Source organism: Microcaecilia unicolor, chromosome 1 (assembly GCF_901765095.1).
Source record: "Microcaecilia unicolor chromosome 1, aMicUni1.1, whole genome shotgun sequence".
NCBI classification, from domain to species: domain Eukaryota; kingdom Metazoa; phylum Chordata; class Amphibia; order Gymnophiona; family Siphonopidae; genus Microcaecilia; species Microcaecilia unicolor.
The window spans coordinates 701,846,269-701,866,956 of NC_044031.1; the positions used below are offsets into that span (position 1 = coordinate 701,846,269).

Consider the following 20,688-nt stretch of genomic DNA (forward strand, 5'->3'; position numbering starts at 1 on the left):
ACGGGCGTAAGAACAATCTTATGGCTGTGTTCTGGAAGGTCTGTAGTTTTTTTTATTGCTTAGCTTGGTAAATGAATGGAAATGATATTACAATAATCCAGACGTAATGTGAAAAATGAGATAATGAGAGAATGGAAACTGTCATGATAGAAAGTTGATGGAAAGTGAAAAACCCAAGAGTGTAGATATGGGGTAGGAATCGAGGATTACCCCCAAATAATGGAATTGAGACACTGGAGAAATTGATGTTCTGAAGAGAGTGATAGAAGAAGGGGGAGTTGCAGAACCAGAAAACCAACAAGCAATAGTTTTATCTGTGTTGAGCACCAGTTGATGTTTGAAAAGCCAGTTTGCAAGTCTAGAGAGGGGAAATCGAGGGAGAGGATGAAGTTGTTGGAAAGAGTATCAGAATGTCGTTCGCAAGGTAATTGTTCTGTAGCAAAGGGTGTACCCCTGCCCTTTTAATGCTGTTGGTAGTTGTCCATTAGAAAGGAGGAGTTCACGATTTTTCAATGTGAGGGACAGCAGATGCAGCTAAATATATATGTCGAGGGGTTCTCTCATCAAACACATTTACAGTGTATTTTTGATTTTCGAGTTTGAGTTAGTTGAACCAGTTATTACTGATTATTGGTTGACTTCAGACATTGTGTTTTCTGTGTAGAGGAGTGTGGTAGCCGTGTTAGTCCACTCTTAAGGTTATCAATAGAAATCAAACAAAATAAAATTGGAAAAGAAAATAAGATGATACCTTTTTTATTAGACATAACTTAATACATTTCTTGATTAGCTTTCGAAGGTTGCCCTTCTTCCTCAGATCGGAAATAAGCAAATGTGCTAGCTGACAGTGTATATAAGTGAAAACATTCAAGCATTACTATGACAGTCTGACAGGGTGGGAGGAGGGGGGTGGGTAGGAAGTATGCATGGGGACATATCAATGATATGCAATAGTTTCGACTTTACTTACTAGAGAAGAAGTATCTTGTGCTGTTTTAGTAAGTGTTACAGACATTTCTTGTATTAGGTCCCAAATGGATTGCAATGAAGCCAGCTTGGGCGACGCCATTGTCGTCTCTTGAGTCTTATCTTCTGCCGCAATCTGTCGTGGGGGGTCACCGTCGGAATTACCCCAAACGTCACCTTCCGGTCGCTGAGTATTTCCAACCGCTCCACGCAGCTCAGCAGGACAAGGTGGCGGATTAACACCCGGGGGCGATAAAGATGTTTCAGGTCCTAGTAGTTCTGCCACTCCTCCAGCAGAGCTATCAGCAGGGCTCGCTCTGGTTTGTAATGGAGTGCTCGTCGTATATCTAAGGATCGTCTGCTGAGTCGGGGTAGGTAATGGGGATGACGGTGGCAAACCCTTTACCGTCCCCTTCCTCTTGGTATGCGGCATTTGGAAAAACTCTTGTCAAACAGTAGAATGAGGCTCAAAGCAGACTCCACTCGATACGCGATCAAGCACTGGGCGCCATCTTAACTCCTCCCCCTTCCTCCTCACGCAGGAAGTAAATGGTCTTGATTTCATAATATATTCATGTTATATTAATGTTTCACTTGTGTTCCCCAGTGATGTGAACTATGATTATTTTTGTATTTGTAATGAATTCAAATAAAATTTATTGAAAAAAAGTCACAGACAGCAGGACACCATGACAAAGTAACATCTTTAATATATGAAAAAGTTTATTAACTTCCAACATTAAACCTCTGAGCATTTATGCTTTGTATAATTTTATAAAAACCCTATTTGTAAGAGGAACAGTAGAGGTTTTTTTTAGAAGGGAAATACCAAGTGATGTCATTTCTACATTTAGGATAAAAATCATCCACATTCGTTCGCAACCCACAAAAGAGAAAAAACACAGTTCCTGATGTGGGACAAATGGTTCGCTTCTTTGAAACCACACTAGGTTTTATTTTCAAAGTTTGGGTCATTGAAAGCATCTCCCAAGGTCTTTAGTTTGAGAAATAAGCAGCAGCTTTACAAAAATAAATAATAATGTAGTCCAGCACATGTTTAGCGCATTAGACTATGACTGGGACCTACTAAGGGCCCTATTTACTAAGGTGCTGTGACAGAACAACGTGTTTTAAACCTGTAAAATTGCCTTTAACTCTTGAAGTGCATTTCTCTAGTTTGGCCAGCAGGTGATGCATGTTTTATGTTAAAGCTGTTATAGAAAAGTGCATGCCCTCTTTTAGTTTCATTAGTGAAGAAGTGACTCTACAGGACTGTGAGCAGTATACTTTTAAAACTTGTTGACTGGGTTCTGATTGGCCTGGAGTTTGAAATTACCCAGTAGTTGTTGCTGGTTGTTGCTTCAGTCTTAGCCTGGGAGAAAAGAGAGACAGATCTCTTTTCTGAGGCTCAGTGAATTATATGTCCTGATCTTCTCAGGTACTGTTTAGACATTTGTTAAGTACAAATTATTGGTGCTGATTGGCTTGTTAATCAATTAAATTGTGCTCGCAATTTGGTCATGCAGCCAACTTAGCTCGCACAACTTAAGGCACCATATATAGAATTTGGAGGTTAGTGTGTCCTTGGTCTTTCCCACTCGTTAAATCCATTTTTTACGCAGCAGTAAAATTGACTTTTTCCAATTTCTTTTATTTCTGGCTGTGTTACCATTACTGTGTAGCCATTTAAAAAAATTAATGCAGTAGTCCATGCAAATTCTACTGTGTGGACCTCAACAGTGAGCATGGCCATAGAAGGAGCACGGACAGTTCATGGGCATTCCTAAAATGTATGCACAGTGTTATAATATAACCTGTTCCGCACCTAAAGTTAGGCGTTAGCATTTACACCAGCTTTTCTTTGGTGTAAATGGCTGCACCTAAATTTTAGTTGCATGGACGGCACTATGTGCATTCTGTAAACTGCACCTAACTTTAGGCACGATTTATAGAATACGCGTAGGCATGTTTTCTATTCGTGCCAATTTTTTCGGCTCCAAATATAGAATCAGACCCTTTATATGTATATGTGCAAGTTTATTCAGAGCTTGTACCCCTCCCATCAAGATAATATCTGAGCTTACATAGTAGCTCACATAAGAGAGAGAGAATTGGAAAATAGGAACCAGGCATAGAATAGTGGTGGAAAGAGGGGGGAATGGGGTAGAACTACAATATTTTGATAGGAAAGCAGGAAGGGGAAAAAGATTGGGCAGAAAATATGAAATTCATGCCAGCCGACTGTAGAGCCAAAGCGGGGCGAGGTCAGCCATAGGCTGTAGTAAACAGAAATGTCTTAAGTTCAGATTTAAATTGCTGGCGAGAGGGACACAATCTAAGTACATAAGTATTGCCATACTGGGAAAGACCAAAGGTCCATCAAGGCCAGCATCCTGTTTCCAACAGTGGCCAATCAAGGTCACAAATACCTGGCAAGATCCCAAAAAAGTACAAAACATTTTATACTGCTTATCCCAGAAATAGTAGATTTTCCCCTAGTCCATTTAATAACGATCTATGGACTTTTCTTTTAGGAAGCCGTCCAAACCTTTTTAAAACTCCGCTAAGCTAACCACCTTTACCACATTCTCTGGCAACGAATTCAAGAGTTTTATTACACGTTGAGTGAAGAAAACCTTTCTCTGATTCGTTTTAAATTTACTACATTGTAGCTTCATTGCATGCCCCCTAGTCCTAGTATTTTTGGAAAGCGTGAACAGACGCTTCACATCTACCTGTTCCATTCCACTCATTATTTTATAGACCTCTATCATATCTCCCCTCAGCCGCCTTTTCTCCAAGCTGAAGAGCCCTAGCCGCTTTAGCCTTTCCTCATAGGGAAGTCGTCCCATCCCCTTTATCATTTTCGTCGCCCTTCTCTCCACCTTTTCTAATTCCACTATATCTTTTTTGAGATGTGGCGACCAGAGTTGAACACAATATTCAAGGTGTGGTCGCACCATGGAGCGATACAAAGACATTATAACATCCTCATTTTTGTTTTCCAGTCCTTTCCTAATAATATCTAACATTCTTTTTGCTTTCTTAGCCACAGCAGCACACTGAGCAGAAGGTTTCAACGTATCATCAACAACGACACCTAGATCCCTTTCTTGGTCTGTGATTCCTAACGTGGAACCTTGCATGATGTAGCTATAATTCGGGTTCCTCTTTCCCACATGCATCACTTTGCACTTGCTCACATTAAACGTCATCTGCCATTTAGACGCTCAGTCTCCCAGTCTCGTAAGGTCCTCTTCTAAGTTTTCACAATCCTCCCGCGATTTAACGACTTTGATTGACTTTGTGTCATCAGCAAATTTAATTTCCTCACTAGTTACTCCCATCTCTAAGTCATTTAGAAATATGTTAAAAAGCAGCGGTCTCAGCACAGACCCCTGGGGAACCCCACTAACTACCCTTCTCCATTGAGAATACTGACCATTTAACCCTACTCTCTGTTTCTATCTTTTAACCAGTTTTTAATCCACAATAGGACACTACCTCCTATCCCATGACTCTCCAATTTCCTCTGGAGTCTTTCATGAGGTACTTTGTCAAACGCCTTCTGAAAATCCAGATACACAATATCAACCGGCTCACCTTTATCCACATGTTTGTTCACCCCTTCAAAGAAATGTAGTAGATTGGTGAGGCAAGATTTCCCTTCACTAAATCCATGCTGACTTTGTCTCATTAATCCATGCTTTTGAATATACTCTGTAATTTTGTTCTTAATAATAGTCTCTACCATTTTGCCCGGCACTGTCAGACTCACCGGTCTATAATTTCCCGGATCTCCTCTGGAACCTTTTTAAAAAATCGGCATTACATTGGCCACCCTCCAATCTTCCAGTACCATACTCAATTTTAAGGATAAATTACATATTACTAACAATGGCTCCACAAGCTCATTTTTCAGTTCTATCAATACTCTGGGATGAATACCATCCGGTCCAGGAGATTTGCTACTCTTCAGTTTGTAGAACTGCCCCATTACATCCTCCAGGTTTACAGAGAATTCATTGTTTCTCCGACTCGTCAGCTTCGAATACCATTTCTGGCACCAGTATCCCACCCAAATCTTCCTTGGTGAAGATCGAAGCAAACAATTCATTTAATCTCTCTACTACGGCTTTGTCTTCCCTAATCGCCCCTTTTACTCCTCGGTCATCTAGCGGTCCAACCGATTATTTTGCCGGCTTCCTTCTTCTAATATACCTAAAAAAAAAATTTACTATGTGTTTTTGCCTCCAACGCAATCTTTTTTTCGAAGTCCCTCTTTGCCTTCCTTATCAGCGCTTTGCATTTGACTTGACATGCTGGATCAGCTTATTCCAGAGGTCTGGGCCTTGGACCAAGAAAATAGAATGAATGCCTCAATGTTTCATGACTCAGGGTATGAAATGAAGGAATGGCAAGAAGATTTTGTTGGGATGATCTGGGAGATCTGGGAGGGCAGTAGGGAGTCAGGTAATTTGAAATGGTAAGGGGTTCCCCTGAGATGCGAATCTTGTAGACGAAAAGCAAGATTTTAAAGATTATGCAGTGTGACATTAGCAACCAGTGAGCGGACTTGAGGAGAAGGGTGACGTGATCATATTTCTTGTGTCCTGTGATGACTTTAATGGCAGTATTCTGTATTATCTGCAAGCAGTGTAGTTCTGATTCCTTTATAAAATTACAATAATCCAAATAACTAATAGCAAGTGAGTGGATGAGAGTAGTGATAGCAGGGGGGGCCTAGTAACTTTCACACAGAACGGACCATTCACAACTTGAAAAATGAGCATTTAGCCACAGCTAATACTTGAGAGGAAAATGTAAGTGATGTGTTGATGATGACACCCAGAATTTTTGCTGTTTGGATGAGAGGGACTAGGGGGCATGCAATGAAGCTACTACAAACCACAGAAAATATTTCTTCACTCGACGTGTAATTAAACTCTGGAATTCATTTCCAAAGAATGTGGTAAAAGCAGTTAGCAGGGTTTTAAGAAGATTTAGTTAATATCCTAAAAGTACAGTCCATAAGCCATTATTAAGATGGACTTGGGAAAATCCACTGCTTATTTCTAGGATAAGCAGCATAAAATATATTTTACTGTTGTGGGATCTTGCCAGGTACTTGTGACCTGGATTGGCCACTGTTAGAAACAGTATACTAGGCTTGATGGACCTTCAGTCAATCCCAGTATGACAACACTTATGTTCTTATGTTCTATAGTGAGTGCATATTTGACCCTGTGTATTTTCTGTGTGTGCAGCTTTTCCTGCTGGAGGAAATGAGAGAGAGAAAATATGATGGGTATGCGCGGCTGATCCAGAAGGCATGGAGGAAGTATATGGCCAGAAAAAAATATGTACAGATGCGAGAAGAAGGTACAAAGTGTCTGTGTTTTGGATGTTTTGATGTATCTCATGTTTTCTGTTATTCATGCCAGTTATCTCATTGTATGGATGCTCTCCCCCTAAGCGTCTACATCTAACTCTATTGATTTAAAGTCTGATTTCCTAAATAAGAGGACTTTGTACAGTATCATCTGAGAGATGAAATGGAAGCATCAAAAAAGAGGAACCTAAAAGCTTCTTGTTGCTATTCATATGATATGTGGAACTGCAGACATTTTTGCATAGTATTAAATAGTTAACTCAAGCAGAAACATCTAAAACTGGGGGTGACTCTGCTATCAACCAATTTAAAACTTGTCCAGTCGATATTCAGCCTGTGACGGTCAGCATTATTTAAAACTCTAACCGCTTTGGGCAGAATTAGCCCCAGATATTCAATGCCAGGCCATGTCCAATCACCAACATTGAATATCTAGTGCTAAATTCTTTAGGTGCTAGCCGCTGAGTCTTATGCAGGTCCCAACCAATATTCAACTGGATTATGCAGGTCCCGGCTGAACATCGGCTGGCACCCGAATAACCATTTCCGATCTCCCCTCCCACCCTATCCCCAAAGAAAATCTAAGCTGGCCCCAGCTCCCCCCCCTCCCAGGCCTACCTATATGGATCCCTGGTGGCCTAGAGAGAAATGGGCAGGAGCAATGCCCACTCGCTCCTGCCTGATGCAGCCTTCTCTTCAAAATAGCCTGCTGTGACGTTTATCGGCAGCCATAAAATACTTCCAAGTACCATGAGTACTTCAGGTACCATGGTATTTGAAGTACTGCGAGGCTGCCACTAGAGGTCATGGCCGCCATTATGAAGAGCAGGCTATACAAGACAAGAGCTAGTAGGTATCACTTCCCCCTAGACCACTAGGAATCCACAAAGGTAGACCCGGAGGGAGACCTACAGGGTTAGGAGGCTGGGGCCATTCTAGGGGAGTGGGGGGATCAGAAGGTGGGCTGCCGGATCTTATTTCCTGCTACTGGGAGGTAAACCAGGCACCGGCCTATATTCAGACCAGTGCCCGGCTAACCTCATCACATAAAGTTAGGATAGCCATTTTTTTATCCTAACTTTATACGGTAACCTAGCCTGTTAGCAGACTAAATATTGCCACTAACCAGCCAAGCTCTGCCCTCGGCCTGCCCCTAACCTCGCTGGTTCGTGGATGGCCAGTTATCAGGAATATTCAGCACCACTGTCTGGTTAAGTGCTGCTGAATATTTCCGCTTAGCCTCAACCATGCAATTTAAATATCCAGAAGCCTCTCCTGGACATTTAAATTGCTTTGAATACCTACCCCTGAGTAATTCAGAGTATCATAGTTCCAGACTTTTTTTTCATAAATCCCTTCCACCAAGTCTGTTGAGTTGATACCGTTACAGTGTGAACTAGGCCCTGATGAAAGTTCTGATAGGAATTGAAACATATATCAGGCCTCTTAGAACATTGATTCTGCTGTTAGCTTTCCACATCTAGGCTGGGACTTGGGTACAGTCAACTGGTTGTAATGTTGGTTCCATGATTATCTTCCCTAATTGGAGTAGGATAGAGGCTGATTATTTTTCATGAACTGTTGTAGAAACCTATACAAGAAAAAGTGAGAATCTTAAAATAGAAAGAGATTTAGGAATAAAAGATTGGAGCTATGATGATGCTTTGAGCATGTCATTCTTTAGTCATGTTTTCCACTGTGCACTTTTCTGAAGAAAATATGCACAAATTATGCACCTTTGAAAATAAAACTTAAGGGGGCCAATATTCAGACTGTGGGAGTTAGCTAGGCTACCTCCCATGGTCGGTGCTGAGCCCAGATATTTATTTATTTATTTGTTTGTTGCATTTGTATCCCACATTATTCTACCTCTTTGCAGGCTCAATGTGGCTTACAATACATCAATGCTGTGTGTTTCCGGTGACCGGCATTGAATATTCCAATTTATTTTTGGCCGGTTTAAACTTAACTGGCTAAGTTGATATTCAGCGCTGGCCAGTTAAGTTTAAATCGGCCAAAGATAGGCCTGCTATTTTGCGGCCCAATTTGGCCACCAAACTTAGCTGATGATGCACTGAATATTTGCAGATAGCTGGCTGTATCAAGCGATATAGCTGGTTATCCACTAAATGCTGGCTGAGATTATTCAGCAGGAGATAACCAGCTATCTCCCACTGAATATTCGCAGATAGCCAGTTAAGCGCTTTATAACTGGACAGGAGCCATTCATGGCCAGTTAAATAGTACTGAATATTGGGTAGAAGCAGAGGCATAGCTAGGTGGGTTGCCAGGAGAGCAGCTGCTCCCCCAAATGGACTTCCAACGGAGCCTATTTTTCACATAATCTGTCGCATTTAAAATAAGCACTGGTGACAGTCCGCTCTCCTCTCCCCCCACACCCTCAACCTGGCTATGCTATTGGGCAGAAGATGGCCTAGTTCTGTAAGACATAAAGTACCATTGCTTTTAAATGTCTGTGAATATCCTTAACAAGTAATCTTTAGTGAGGCTGCTGGGCAGAGTGAGCAGAAGAGATTTCCAAAGACCTCCGTTATTACTATGTTGGTAGAAAGAAGACCTGGGGCCCAAACGTTCTCTGAATAGCTCTAGTCCATGATTCCAGCTAATAAACATGTTTTTATTCCATAATAAATTGTTACTTAATTTCACAAATTAATGTGGTTTATAGCTATACTTTCATAGATTTGAATTTGTAAATAAAGAAAATTTTAAAAATTAACATTTGACTTAATCTATAAAGTACACACACAGGTACATGCCGATTACTCATGTATGACCTTTGAATAATATCAAACAAAACCTTCCCCTTTATATAGTTTCAAACCAGCAGTTATTTGTCGGATCTGTCAGAACTTTCAAAAACACAATCAGTGAAGACTATGAATTTGCCCTGTTGCTGAATTGCTATCTTTGGGCTGAATATTTGAAAGTTCTGACAGATCTGACAAATAACTGCTGGTTTGAAACTATATAAAGGGGAATGTTTTGTTTGATATTGTGAATTTTCCCTACTTCGTTGAAGATCTGTTGCTGGTGTGTTTGAGTTATTATTAGAACAGAGGTTCTCAACCCAGTCCTCGGGACATATCTAACCAGTCTGGTTTTCAGGATATCCCCATTGAATATGCATGAATACATTTGCATATAATGAAGGCAGTACATGCAAATCTCTCTCATGCATATTCATTGAGGATATCCTGAAAACCAGGCTGACTAGGAGGGGCATAATCAAAAGGGGCCGCCCATCTCTAAGGGCACCCATCTCCAGGAACGGCTACGAGAAGGGGCGGTCCCAAACATATTATCGAAAAAGATGGGTGGCCATCTTTTCTTTCGATAATACGGTTGGGGCCGGCCAAATGCCTAGGATTTGAGATGGCCAGCCTCGGTTTTCGGCGATAATGGAAACTGAAGGCGTCCATCTCAAAATCGAACACATCCAAGGCATTTGGTCATGGGAGGGGCCAGGATTCGTAGTGCACTGGTTCCCCTCACATGCCAGGTCACCAGCCGGGCACCTTAGGGGGCACTTTTAAAAATAAAAACAAAACATTAAAATACCTCCCAGGTGCATAGCTCCCTTACCTTGGTTGCTGAGCCCCCCAAATCCTCCCCAAAACCCACTCCCCACAACTCTACACCATTACCATAGCACTTATGGGTGAAGGGGGCACCTAGATGTGGGTACAATGAGTTTGGGGGGGGGGGGGTTGGAGGGCTCCCATTTACCACCACAAGTGTAACAGATAGGGGTGGGGTTGGGCCTGGGTCCACCTGCCTGAAGTGCACTGCACCCACTAAAAACTGCTCCAGGGACCTGCATACTGCTGTGATGGAGCTGGGTATGACATTTGAGGCTGGCATACAGGCTGGCAAAAAAAAGTTTTTAAAGTTGTTTTTTTTTTTTGGTGGGAGAGGGTTGGTGACCACTGGGGGAGTCAGGGGAGATCACATCCCTGATTCCCTCCAGTGGTCATATGGGCAGGTCGGGCACTTTTTTGGGACTTGGTCATGAAAAAAAAGGGTCCAAAAAAAGCGGACCAAATTTTCGCTACGGCCGCCCTTCTTTATTCAATTATCGGCTGAAGGCAGCCATCTCTTAAGCACGCACTGGCACGCCCGTGTCCCGCCTTCGCTACCCTTCCGACACGCCCCCGGGAACTTTGTTCGTCTCCGTGACGGACTGCAGTTGGGGGCGCCCAAAATCGGCTTTCGATTATACCGATTTGGGTGCCCACGGGAGAAGGGCGGCCATCTCCCGATTTGGGTCGGAATATGGCCACCCTTCTCTTTCGAAAATAAGCCTGTAGGTGTGCCCCAAGTACTGGGTTGACAATCCCTGAATCAGAATAATGGCATATATTGTTTATCATTTATTGAGTTTACTATACCGCTTCTCTTGAACACAAATCAAAACAATTTACAATATGTTAAAATGAAAATAAAAACAAACTAAAATTTAAAAAGGAACACCATAAAATACATAGGAAAGCACACTCACTCAAGAACAATCAAGCAGTTCACAAACATCTCGCTCAAATCAAAGTAGAATTTGCATAAAGCAGTGTATTATAAATTATATTTGTGTTTCCTCCTCCCGCCACAGAAATCCAACCAACATTTATTTTTATTTATTAGGATTTATTTACCACCTTTTTGAAGGAATTCACTCGAGGCGGTGTACAGTAGGAATAGATCAAACATGAGCAATAGGCAATTACAACAGTAAAAATATTCAAATAACAATACAAAGTATGACATGGTATACTACTTACAATGTCAACACAATATGTAATAGAACATTTGATAGTGAAGGGTAAAGCAAAGATGGAACATATAGATAGGTAAGAGCCAATTTGAAAAAATAGGTTTTCAAGGAAGCTTGAAAAGAAATATAGGAATCATCTAATCTTAGATATATTAGAGAAGTGAGTTCCAGAGGGGGGGTGTGAGAAATTAAAAAGCAGATGACCGAGTAGACTCCCACCGTGCCTTAGAAGGGTGAGGTATGACAAACCTATTATCAGTAAGTGAATGAAGGGTACAAGAGGGTGTATAGGGAACAATCAAAGAAGCCAAATAGGAAGGAATGGCAATGTGCAAAACTTTGTGTTATTGCAAGAATTTTGCATTTTATTCGAAACTTAATAGGTAGCCAGCGAAGACATTGCAACAGCGGAGAAGCATGATCGTAACATTTAGCATGACAGATTATATGCATGTTTATGTGCATACACGCACATATATGCCAAAATTCCGCCTAGGTGCTATTCTGTAAACACACATGTATCTTACATAGCATGCATTGTACAGGTAGGTGTACACATTACACTTGTGTAACTTACTGAATGCTATAAGTCAGTGGTTCCCAAACCTGGTCCAGGAGGCACCCCAAACAGTCAGGTTTTCTGGATGTCCACTATGAATATTCATGAGAGAGATTTGCATACCAAGGAGGCAGTGCATGCAAATCTCTCTCATGAATATTCATTGTGGACATCCAGAAAACCTGACTGACCTGGGTGCCTCCAGGACCAGGTTTGGGAACCACTGCTATAAGTTATGCATGTATCTCCAATACTTAGGTGCACACACTTATGTTAATTCTATAGCTGGTGTAAGTTCTTGCACCTAAATTATAGGTGTGCATTTTCACAATTCCACTAGTATTCTGTAAAAGGAAAGTAGGCTCCTACATCCTATATTCTTTATATAATAAGCTCCAACAAGGTGCCTAGTTATATCTAAATATCCATTTGTCTCTGGAATAAAGATATAGGGCTAGTAGATTTGTTCTTCATACCTAACATCACAATTACAACATGAACCATAAGCATTTATGCCTTTTTATTTTGGATTTTAGCTTCAGATCTCCTGCTGAACAAAAAGGAGAGGAGACGAAACAGTATTAACAGGAACTTCATGGGGGACTACATTGGCATGGACGAGCGTCCTGAGCTACGCCAGTTCTTGGGTAAACGGGAGAAGATTGATTTTGCTGACACTGTCAATAAATATGACAGGAGGTTTAAGGTATGCTAATAAAGTTCACTGAGCTGATAGGAAGTGTCACATGAGCAGAATCTCGACTTATTGCATCTTGTTTATTTGTTTGATATTTTGCTTTTTTATAAATCCACCAACAAGCTTCAAGTCTAAAGACAAACAAATCTACAATTCCCATGCCTGGGATCATCCAACAATAGATTTACATGTTTTTGTATATGGAAGTTGTAGTCCCCTTGGTGAAAAGGCTGAGACAACAGGTAACTGTCTATAGTTTGAGTTAGGTGTCCATGGGGATAAGTAAGAATAGAGGGTCAATGCAACTTTGGATGGTAGAGGTCATCAAGGGAGACAGTAGCATAATTTTGAAAACACATTCCTTTTTCAAAATAAATTTGCAATTTATTTTTATCTTTATTTAAAAAAATATTCACTTATGTTTTTTTGTAGTTTTTTTTGGCTTGCATCATGTGTGTCTGTCACAAAAGAACAACTGCTTTGTCAACAGATTATATTCCATTTACATGCAGGACTGAGTCAGGCACACAAGTGAGCAAGTCATTGATGGGGGCCTCCTCAGCTCCTCAGTGTTGTTTCTTCTGCTCTGTCAAATGGATATATAACAAAGCTGTCCCAACAAATATTAACCTTCTGTTGTGTACTGTTTTTTGGTATGCTGTCAAATGTTTATTAACGTTCTCAGTTCTTTGGATGCTACAGAAAACTTTTCTTCCATCTCCAAATGTTGCCTATTCAGCTGTGCCTGCTTTGTGCAGCCGACCTCAGTCCCGAAGATCCCCAACCTTCTGCTTTTACTGTGGAAGACCCAGTCATGACCTAGAAAACTGCATGTTCTGCATGCTCATGTCAGTGGCCCAACAAAATAACAGAAAAGAGCATCTCTGGAAACACTGGGGGGACCTTTGTGACGTCCTGTCTGTGATCCTGGTGTACCAGACAACTTGAGTTATAAGGAGGTCATCTCCATCACTTTCTCGGTTTCAACTGCTTCTTGAGTCCAATACTTCCCACCTACATAGAGGCCTAAGAGGTCAGTTTACGTATTATACTCCACCCATCTCTACTTACATAAGTGTTGCCATACTGGGACATACCAAAGGTCCATCAAGCCCGGTATCCTGTTTCCAACAGTGGCCATTCCAGGTCACAAGTACCTGGCAAGATCCCAAAACAGTACAATATATTTTGTGCTGCTTATCCCAGAAATAAGCAGTGGATTTTCCCAAGTCATAGGGAAGTCGTCCCATCCCCTTTATCATTTTCGTTGCCCTTCTCTGTACCTTTTCTAATTCCACTATATCTTTTTTTGAGATGCAGTAACCAGAATTGGACACAGTATTCAAAGTGCGGTTGCACCATGAAGCAATACAAAGACATTATAACATCCTCATTTTTATTTTCCATTTCCTAATAATACCTAACATTCTATTCGCGTTCTTTGCTGTCGCAGCACACTGAACAGAGGGTTCCAAAGTATCATCAACAATGACTTCTAGATACTTTTCCTGGTCAGTGACTCCTAACATGGAACCTTGCATCACGTAGCTATAGTTCGGGCTCCTCCTTCCCGCGTGCATCACTTTGCACTTGCACACATTAAACATCTTCTGCCATTTGGATGCCCAGTCTCCCAGTCTTTTAAGATCGTCTTGCAATTTTTCACAATCCTCTTCCGATTTAACAACTTTGAATAACTTTGTGTCATCATCAAATTTAATTACCTCACTAGTTATTCCCATATCTAGATCGTTTATAAATATTTTAAAAAGCAGCAGTCCCAACACAGGCCCCTGTGGAACTCCACTATCTACCCTTCTCCACTGAGAATATTGACCATTTAACCCTACTCTCTGTTTTCTATCCTTTAACCAGTTTTTAATCCACAATAGAACACTATCTCCTATCCTTATTTGGTGGTTCTTGATTGCACATCGACTTCTTTCGGCACAGAGTTCCACAAGCTTCCATTGCACAAAACCTTCAACACGTTTCCATTGCACAACAGTTCCAACCTTCCACTTTGCAGTCGTTCTGGCCTCCCACTGCTCAGTTGCTGAATGGCATTGATTCTCCTGGCTCTGCATATGTCCAGTACACTCATCACACGTGTTCTGTAGAGATGCTGCCAGCTTCTCTTTTTACATTCTATAGTGCTATTTCAAAGATTCCTTTAATAGAGAACCTCTATTCCCAATTGTGAGTCAGCTAACGTTTACTTGGACATTGTGCAGTGTTTCCTTCAAGACCTCAGTTATGTCATTGTTCTAATATGTCTCTTCATTAGAGAATGATGCGGGAACAAAGTTTGTCTCTGTCCCCATCCCTGCCCTGTCCTCGCGAACTCTGTCCCCACCCTGTCCCGCGAACTCTGTTCTCTCTATTGCGACTTCCTGTTTCCATGTAGGCAGGTCACTCGCTGCAGAGAGAAGGCTTCTAGGCCACTCAAAGGCAGCGTGCTTACATTGCTAACGCTGTTGGCAGCCCAGAAGATGGAAAGGCTGCAGCGGTAGCACAGTGAAGAGGAGAAAGAGTGACACCAGATCTTGCAGGGGGGGAGGGAGAGTGCGACGCAGGACCCGGCGGCGGGGGGGGGGGGGGGGAAGGAGAGCGAACGACACCGGGTCTTGTAGGGAAGAAGGGAGGGAGGATGTGGAAAAAGGTAGGCATCCGTTTTACCACAGGTGCAGAGGTTATTACTGCTCCCGCGGGGTGAGGAAATAACCTCTGTTTGCACCTGCGGTAAAACTTTGAAATTTTCTCCCATTCCTGTGGTTTTATTGTGGCTTACCGCGATTACCCACTCCCATGTCATTCTCTACTCATCGTTTCATTGCCTAATGAACATATAGTCATGACCTTTTATATACCATAAGGTGGACTTCTGTAAGTTTCATGTTCATGCTTGGTTTGATATGTCATTCACCTGCATTTTTTACTACTGTGTTTCTTTTAAGCTGTACCTTTCTGTTCTTGTCACAGATGTATTCCATAATGACAGTGACCTATGTTCCAAGAGAAAGCAGGAAGTGGGTAAAAAACCAGGAATCCCAGAGACTGGATTTCAGTAAAGATGACTGCATAGCTCAGACACTCACGCAAGTGATCCGGCTAACTCTTTAAAACAAAGGTCTTTTTCAAGACCACTGCAAACACAGACTGCAATTTTCCAGTATTGCTTACTCTGGATCATCGTCATTGTTTTCTACTCCAGCATTTAGACTCCTGATGTAGGCCTTCTGGCCGAAACACAACGTTGTGTCGAGTCAATATATGGTTTAATAAACTTTGATTCATCTTTACTGAAATCCAGTCTCTGGGATTCCTGGTTTTTTTACCCACTTCCTGCTTTGTCTAGTAACTATCCGTGGGACTTCTTTGAGTTCTCCACTTTTGTGGATTCTCTACTGAATGACCTATGTTCCACCTGCTATATTACATCTAAACAGTGTTGACTGAATATGTTCTTTGCATTTAAGCATACTTCTATAAGCTTCTCCTTTCAGCTTATTCTAAAGCATTTTTCACTTAATTAGCATTATTCAAACCACAGGTATGCACCCCAGTACTGGCCTCTTTTCAGCCATCCTGGGTTCTTATATATTATACTGTTTACCCCCCAAAAAAAGAGAGGGAGAAAGAGGACAAAACATTTCTTTCTACTCAACCTCTAGGGAGTGGATAGTATCACTTCCTCAGTAATCTCATAAATCCCTGCAGGGGTTTTCCACTATTTTATTTATTTATTTCCAAACATTTGATATACCACTAAAAAGGCCTACACATAGGCAACTAAGTGGTTTTCAATAGCTTAATAAAAGAGCAATCACTAAGCGGTTTACAATAAAATCATATTAAAAGAGCAATCATTAAAACTGGTATGCAAGGACAAACATAAAAAGCATGTCAGATATTTAAAAAAAAAAAAAAAACTAGCCAAAGTCAGAGAAACACAGAGAGAAAAGATGAACCTTGACCAATTTCTTAAAACCTGACAGAGTGGACTGATTCCTGATGTGTAATGGCAAATCATTCCAAAGGTGGGGAGAAAAAGTTGAGATGGAGTGAGTAGTATCAGTAAATCATGGTGAGCAGAGCAAAGACACTGAATTGGAGTGTATGAGATCAGGTGGGTGTTGAGATACATGGGGTGGATGGGAGCCTGGTTTATATACTAGAAGAAGAATCTTGAATGTGATGTGTGCAAAACCTGGCAGCCAATGTTCAAAATAGAGGAGAGGCGTGACATGATTGAAGCGATGTACATTATGGAGTAACTTTACTGCTGTGGACTGGATCAACTGAAGATGTTTAAATAAGGAAAGAGGAAGACCAGCGTAAAGTGAGTTACAGTAGTCTAAGTGAGAGATGATTAGTGCTAGAAGAAGAGGCCAAAGAATAGCAACAGGAAGAAGCAGATGGACTGAGCGGAGTCAATGAATAGCTAAGAAGGAAGAACGTAATACAGAATCTATCTGGGGCTTGAAAGTAAGGTGAGAATCGAAAGTGACACCAAGGATTTTGACAGTGTCTTTTAAAGGAAAATGAGTATGATTAAGTGAGGGAGCAAGAGAAGTGGATTCACATTTAGATGTGTTAAGATAGAGCAGATTGTCTGAGAGCCAGGAAGAAACCTGAGAGAGGCAGGTGTTTAGACGGGTAAGCGATGAGACATCGATAGTTTTGCAGAGTATCTGAACATCATCTGCATAGCAGAATGGGGTAAAAGAGTGATCTTGGATTATGGTTAACAGAGGATTGAGGAAGATATTGAAAAAAAAAGGGTGTAAGATAGAACCTTGTATAACACCAGTACTGAGAGGGAGAGATGGGGTTGCAGAATCCTGAAAACAAAGTTGATAAGAGTGATCCTTGAGGTAGCTAGTAAACCATTCTAGAACAGTCCCAGAAATTCCAATTGTACCTTGTTACATTATACAAAAAAAAATCAGAAATCTAAACATGATATGAAATGAATAGGTCTATATTTCGTTCCTTCCTTGGACAATAGGCCTTGTGTGGGCATCTTATCAACTGTGACCTGGATTGGCCACTGCTGAAAGCAGGATACTGGACTAGGTGGACCATTGGTCTGACCCAGTATGGCTATTCTTATCCTCTTATGTAACCCACACAAACTTTAGCTTTTGGATTTTTCTGTACCCTTTTACAGCTTCAGTTTTAATCTCAACTATGAACCTCATCAGCTTCCTGAAGTGTTTCATCATGAGCTCTTTGGTTTCAAGAACTAATAAATCCTATCTGTATCCCTGCCCCAAACGTTTTGGTGGATATGTTTTTCTTGTGCAAAGTCTTCCTGTGATCAGGGCCCCTGTGGTTTCACCAGCCTATGATTTTATCATAACTGAATCAGAAGCATAGCCAGGTTTTGATGTCAGAGGGAGCAGACCTTTTGTAAAATAGGTGCCAGTGCAAGGCTGCAGGCCCAATTTGTATAGATGCCATTTAATTCAAAATCTGTTTGGGGCAGAAATTAAAATTCTAGTGCACACAATGATTTTTTACAATGTACAAGTTTATTTCAATGCCTTATGTAAGAATTGCTTGTTGTAAAGCTGTTTATTGAAATTAATAAAAACAAATAAAAAAAATCTGTTTGGGGAAGCAGTTACTCCCCTAGCACCGCACCTAGCTACACCTCTGAATCGAATATCTCCCTAACAGCAATTTCTCCCACCACTACTAAAACCTTCATAGCACCTTCAGAATTTGTGATAATCTTCTCTGGATGCTATTTTCAATTCTATCTCTAAGTAGTGGGCAATTTATATCCAACAGGTTTCCCACTTCACTTTCTTTGCTTTGTCATGTTCAGTTTTTTTGAAGAACTGTCTTCTTATATATATTTATAACCCACTCAGCATTCGCTAGTGATATCTCTATTAGATTTTCTTGCTGGGCTCTGTGCAGGCACCAACATCAAATGTACAGTTTGGACCGGACTGCTGCTGTCCGCTTGTACTTATGTGGGTTCTGGCCAATATTAAGCCAGGACCCGCATAAGGTAAGCAGGAATCTGTGTAAGTGCCTCTGCCAGTTTCTCCCTCCCCCCTAACCAATTCAGACACACTCTCCCAAACCTCCTGCCAATTCTTGCTGAACCTCCCCCCCCCCCACCCAATATTAGACCCCTCCAAGAGATTGACTCCCCCTTCCTGAGGTTCCCCCCTCCCCTTTGGGGCCTACCTACATCCCTGGTGTTGCACTGATGGTATCCCAGGTAGAATCACTCTCCATTTGCTGTTGCCTGTAGTGGCTCCATGTGTTAAAATGGCTGCTGTGAGCTCTAGAAGTAGTACAATGAGGCTACCACTGGAGATCATTTGATGACTCATCCTTACATCACTGTGCTGGAGGCCAAATGCTGTCAAACAGTACATACATACCCCTAATACAGTTAAGTTACATTCCAATATCCCTTGTTTGCTGTTAGATGCAGGGCTACTGAGAGACAAAGCCGAGCCTGGAGCAAACAGTGTTAAGGGGCCCACTTCCACTGTGCCACACCCCACAGTCCTCTACTTGCCTGGAGTCATTGAATGGCAGGCAGCAGCAATCAAGAGAGTCTGCTCTGCCAGCCAAAGGTCCTTCTTCCTGCCGCATCCTACCTCCTCTAAAGTAACTTCCTGTTTCCACATAGGCGGGACACGGCAGGAAGAAGGACCTATGGCCAACAGATCAGTCTCCCTTGATCGCTGCTGCCTGCTATTCAATAACTCCAGGCAATTAGAGGACCGTGGGGGTGGGGGTTGGTTGGAAGGGAGGGAAATATGCTGGATCTCACCTGGGCTGCCAGAACTGGACCCCCCCCCCTTGGAGGCCAGGCCTTGGGGAATCTTACCCCCTCCCCCTGTCTCCTCCTCTTGGCAGTCCTGGTTAGAAGGAGCAGTCTTAATTAAATGTGGCATTTGTTGACAAATATGAGTGTATTTGTTGATAAGTATTGTTTTTCTCAACAGAAAAGGTCTGCTTGTCATTGCAAGAGAATTTGACTGATTAGGTGTGTGAAACATGTTCTTTTAAAGCTTGGTTGTCTCTGACTGGTAGAGACACGTCAAATAAAATCAGGGAGTGTAAGACTGTGCATCAGTGGTAATATGTATTCTCAATATATTAGCAGAATAAAAGATATTTCATGCATCCCAAGAGAGACTTAATAAACTGCAAATATAATCCTTCAGTTTTCAGTTAGACATTTTCATACTGACTGAGCGCCGAGAGCAGTGAGACTGGACTCTGGACTCAAGGATGGGCCCATTTCCTGCCATGCCTCTTGGTAATTGCTGAAAGCTTATCATGGCTATTATTCCAGTTTCTTTTACCTTTTGTCTTTATGTTTCAGAGTATTAAACGAGATCTCATCCTGACTCCAAAATGTGTGTACCTGATTGGGCGGGAAAAAGTGAAGCAGGGTGCAGAGAAAGGTCTTGTGAAGGAGGTCTTAAAACGGAGAATTGAGGTAGAACGAATTCTCTCAGTTTCTTTAAGGTAAGTGTCTATGGAAACAAGACTGAACTGAAAGGTGAGCTGCCAATACAGGTGCATTATTATACTGTTATTATATTTAAGAGATTTACAAAAATAAAACAAGTGGTACATAATAGATGGAAATAGTCTAAGACATAAACATAACCATAAATACGTGAACATCGAACATACATCTGCACAGTATGAACCAAAAGACAGCCACAAAGAGAAATCAACAAGAAAAAGAACAGCAATAAAGGCCTCAATATTCAAAAGGGTTTAACCGGACAGGAAAGGCTCCTGCCCAGTTAAACCCCACTAAAACGAGCTGATCACCTATATTCAGCAGCATTTAACCAGCTAGTGCCACTGACTATTTCCACTAACCAACTATCTCCTAACCAGCGAGATTAGGGGCAGCTTGGGGTGGAGTTAGAGTGGAGAGGCAACTTAGGCAGTTAGTGGTGATTTTCAGTCCGCTAATCGGCGAGTTAACTGGACACTGATCTGAATATTGGCTGATGCCCGGTTAACCTCCAGATCAGCAGACATACCCAGATATTGAGTGCCGGAGAGTTGCACATGCCCGGGCATTTCATATCTAGGGTTTTGTCAGTCTACAGCTGGAAGTCTCTTGGAAGCCGCATATCTCCGTGGGCTGAATATTACCCCCAAAGAAATTAGCCAAGCAATATACTAGAATGAAATAGTAATGAATAATATCAATGTAGAAAAGCTACTTTTAAAAAACAAATAAGTTGTGTTCATTTTTCAGAGGAAATATCTGATCCAGAAAG

General features: G+C 41.6%; 1 protein-coding gene across 2 annotated transcripts in view; it reads left to right on the forward strand.

The window, feature by feature from the left end:
- Positions 1 to 20,688, forward strand: part of MYO1E (myosin IE) — a 434,647-nt gene that overhangs the window by 358,667 nt on the left and 55,292 nt on the right. For both annotated transcript variants that reach the window (XM_030188689.1, XM_030188678.1), the window contains exons 20-22: positions 6,234 to 6,348; positions 12,243 to 12,412; positions 19,767 to 19,912. In XM_030188689.1, coding sequence (XP_030044549.1) covers positions 6,234 to 6,348; positions 12,243 to 12,412; positions 19,767 to 19,912 — 431 coding nt within the window. The remainder of the gene's footprint in view (positions 1 to 6,233; positions 6,349 to 12,242; positions 12,413 to 19,766; positions 19,913 to 20,688) is intronic.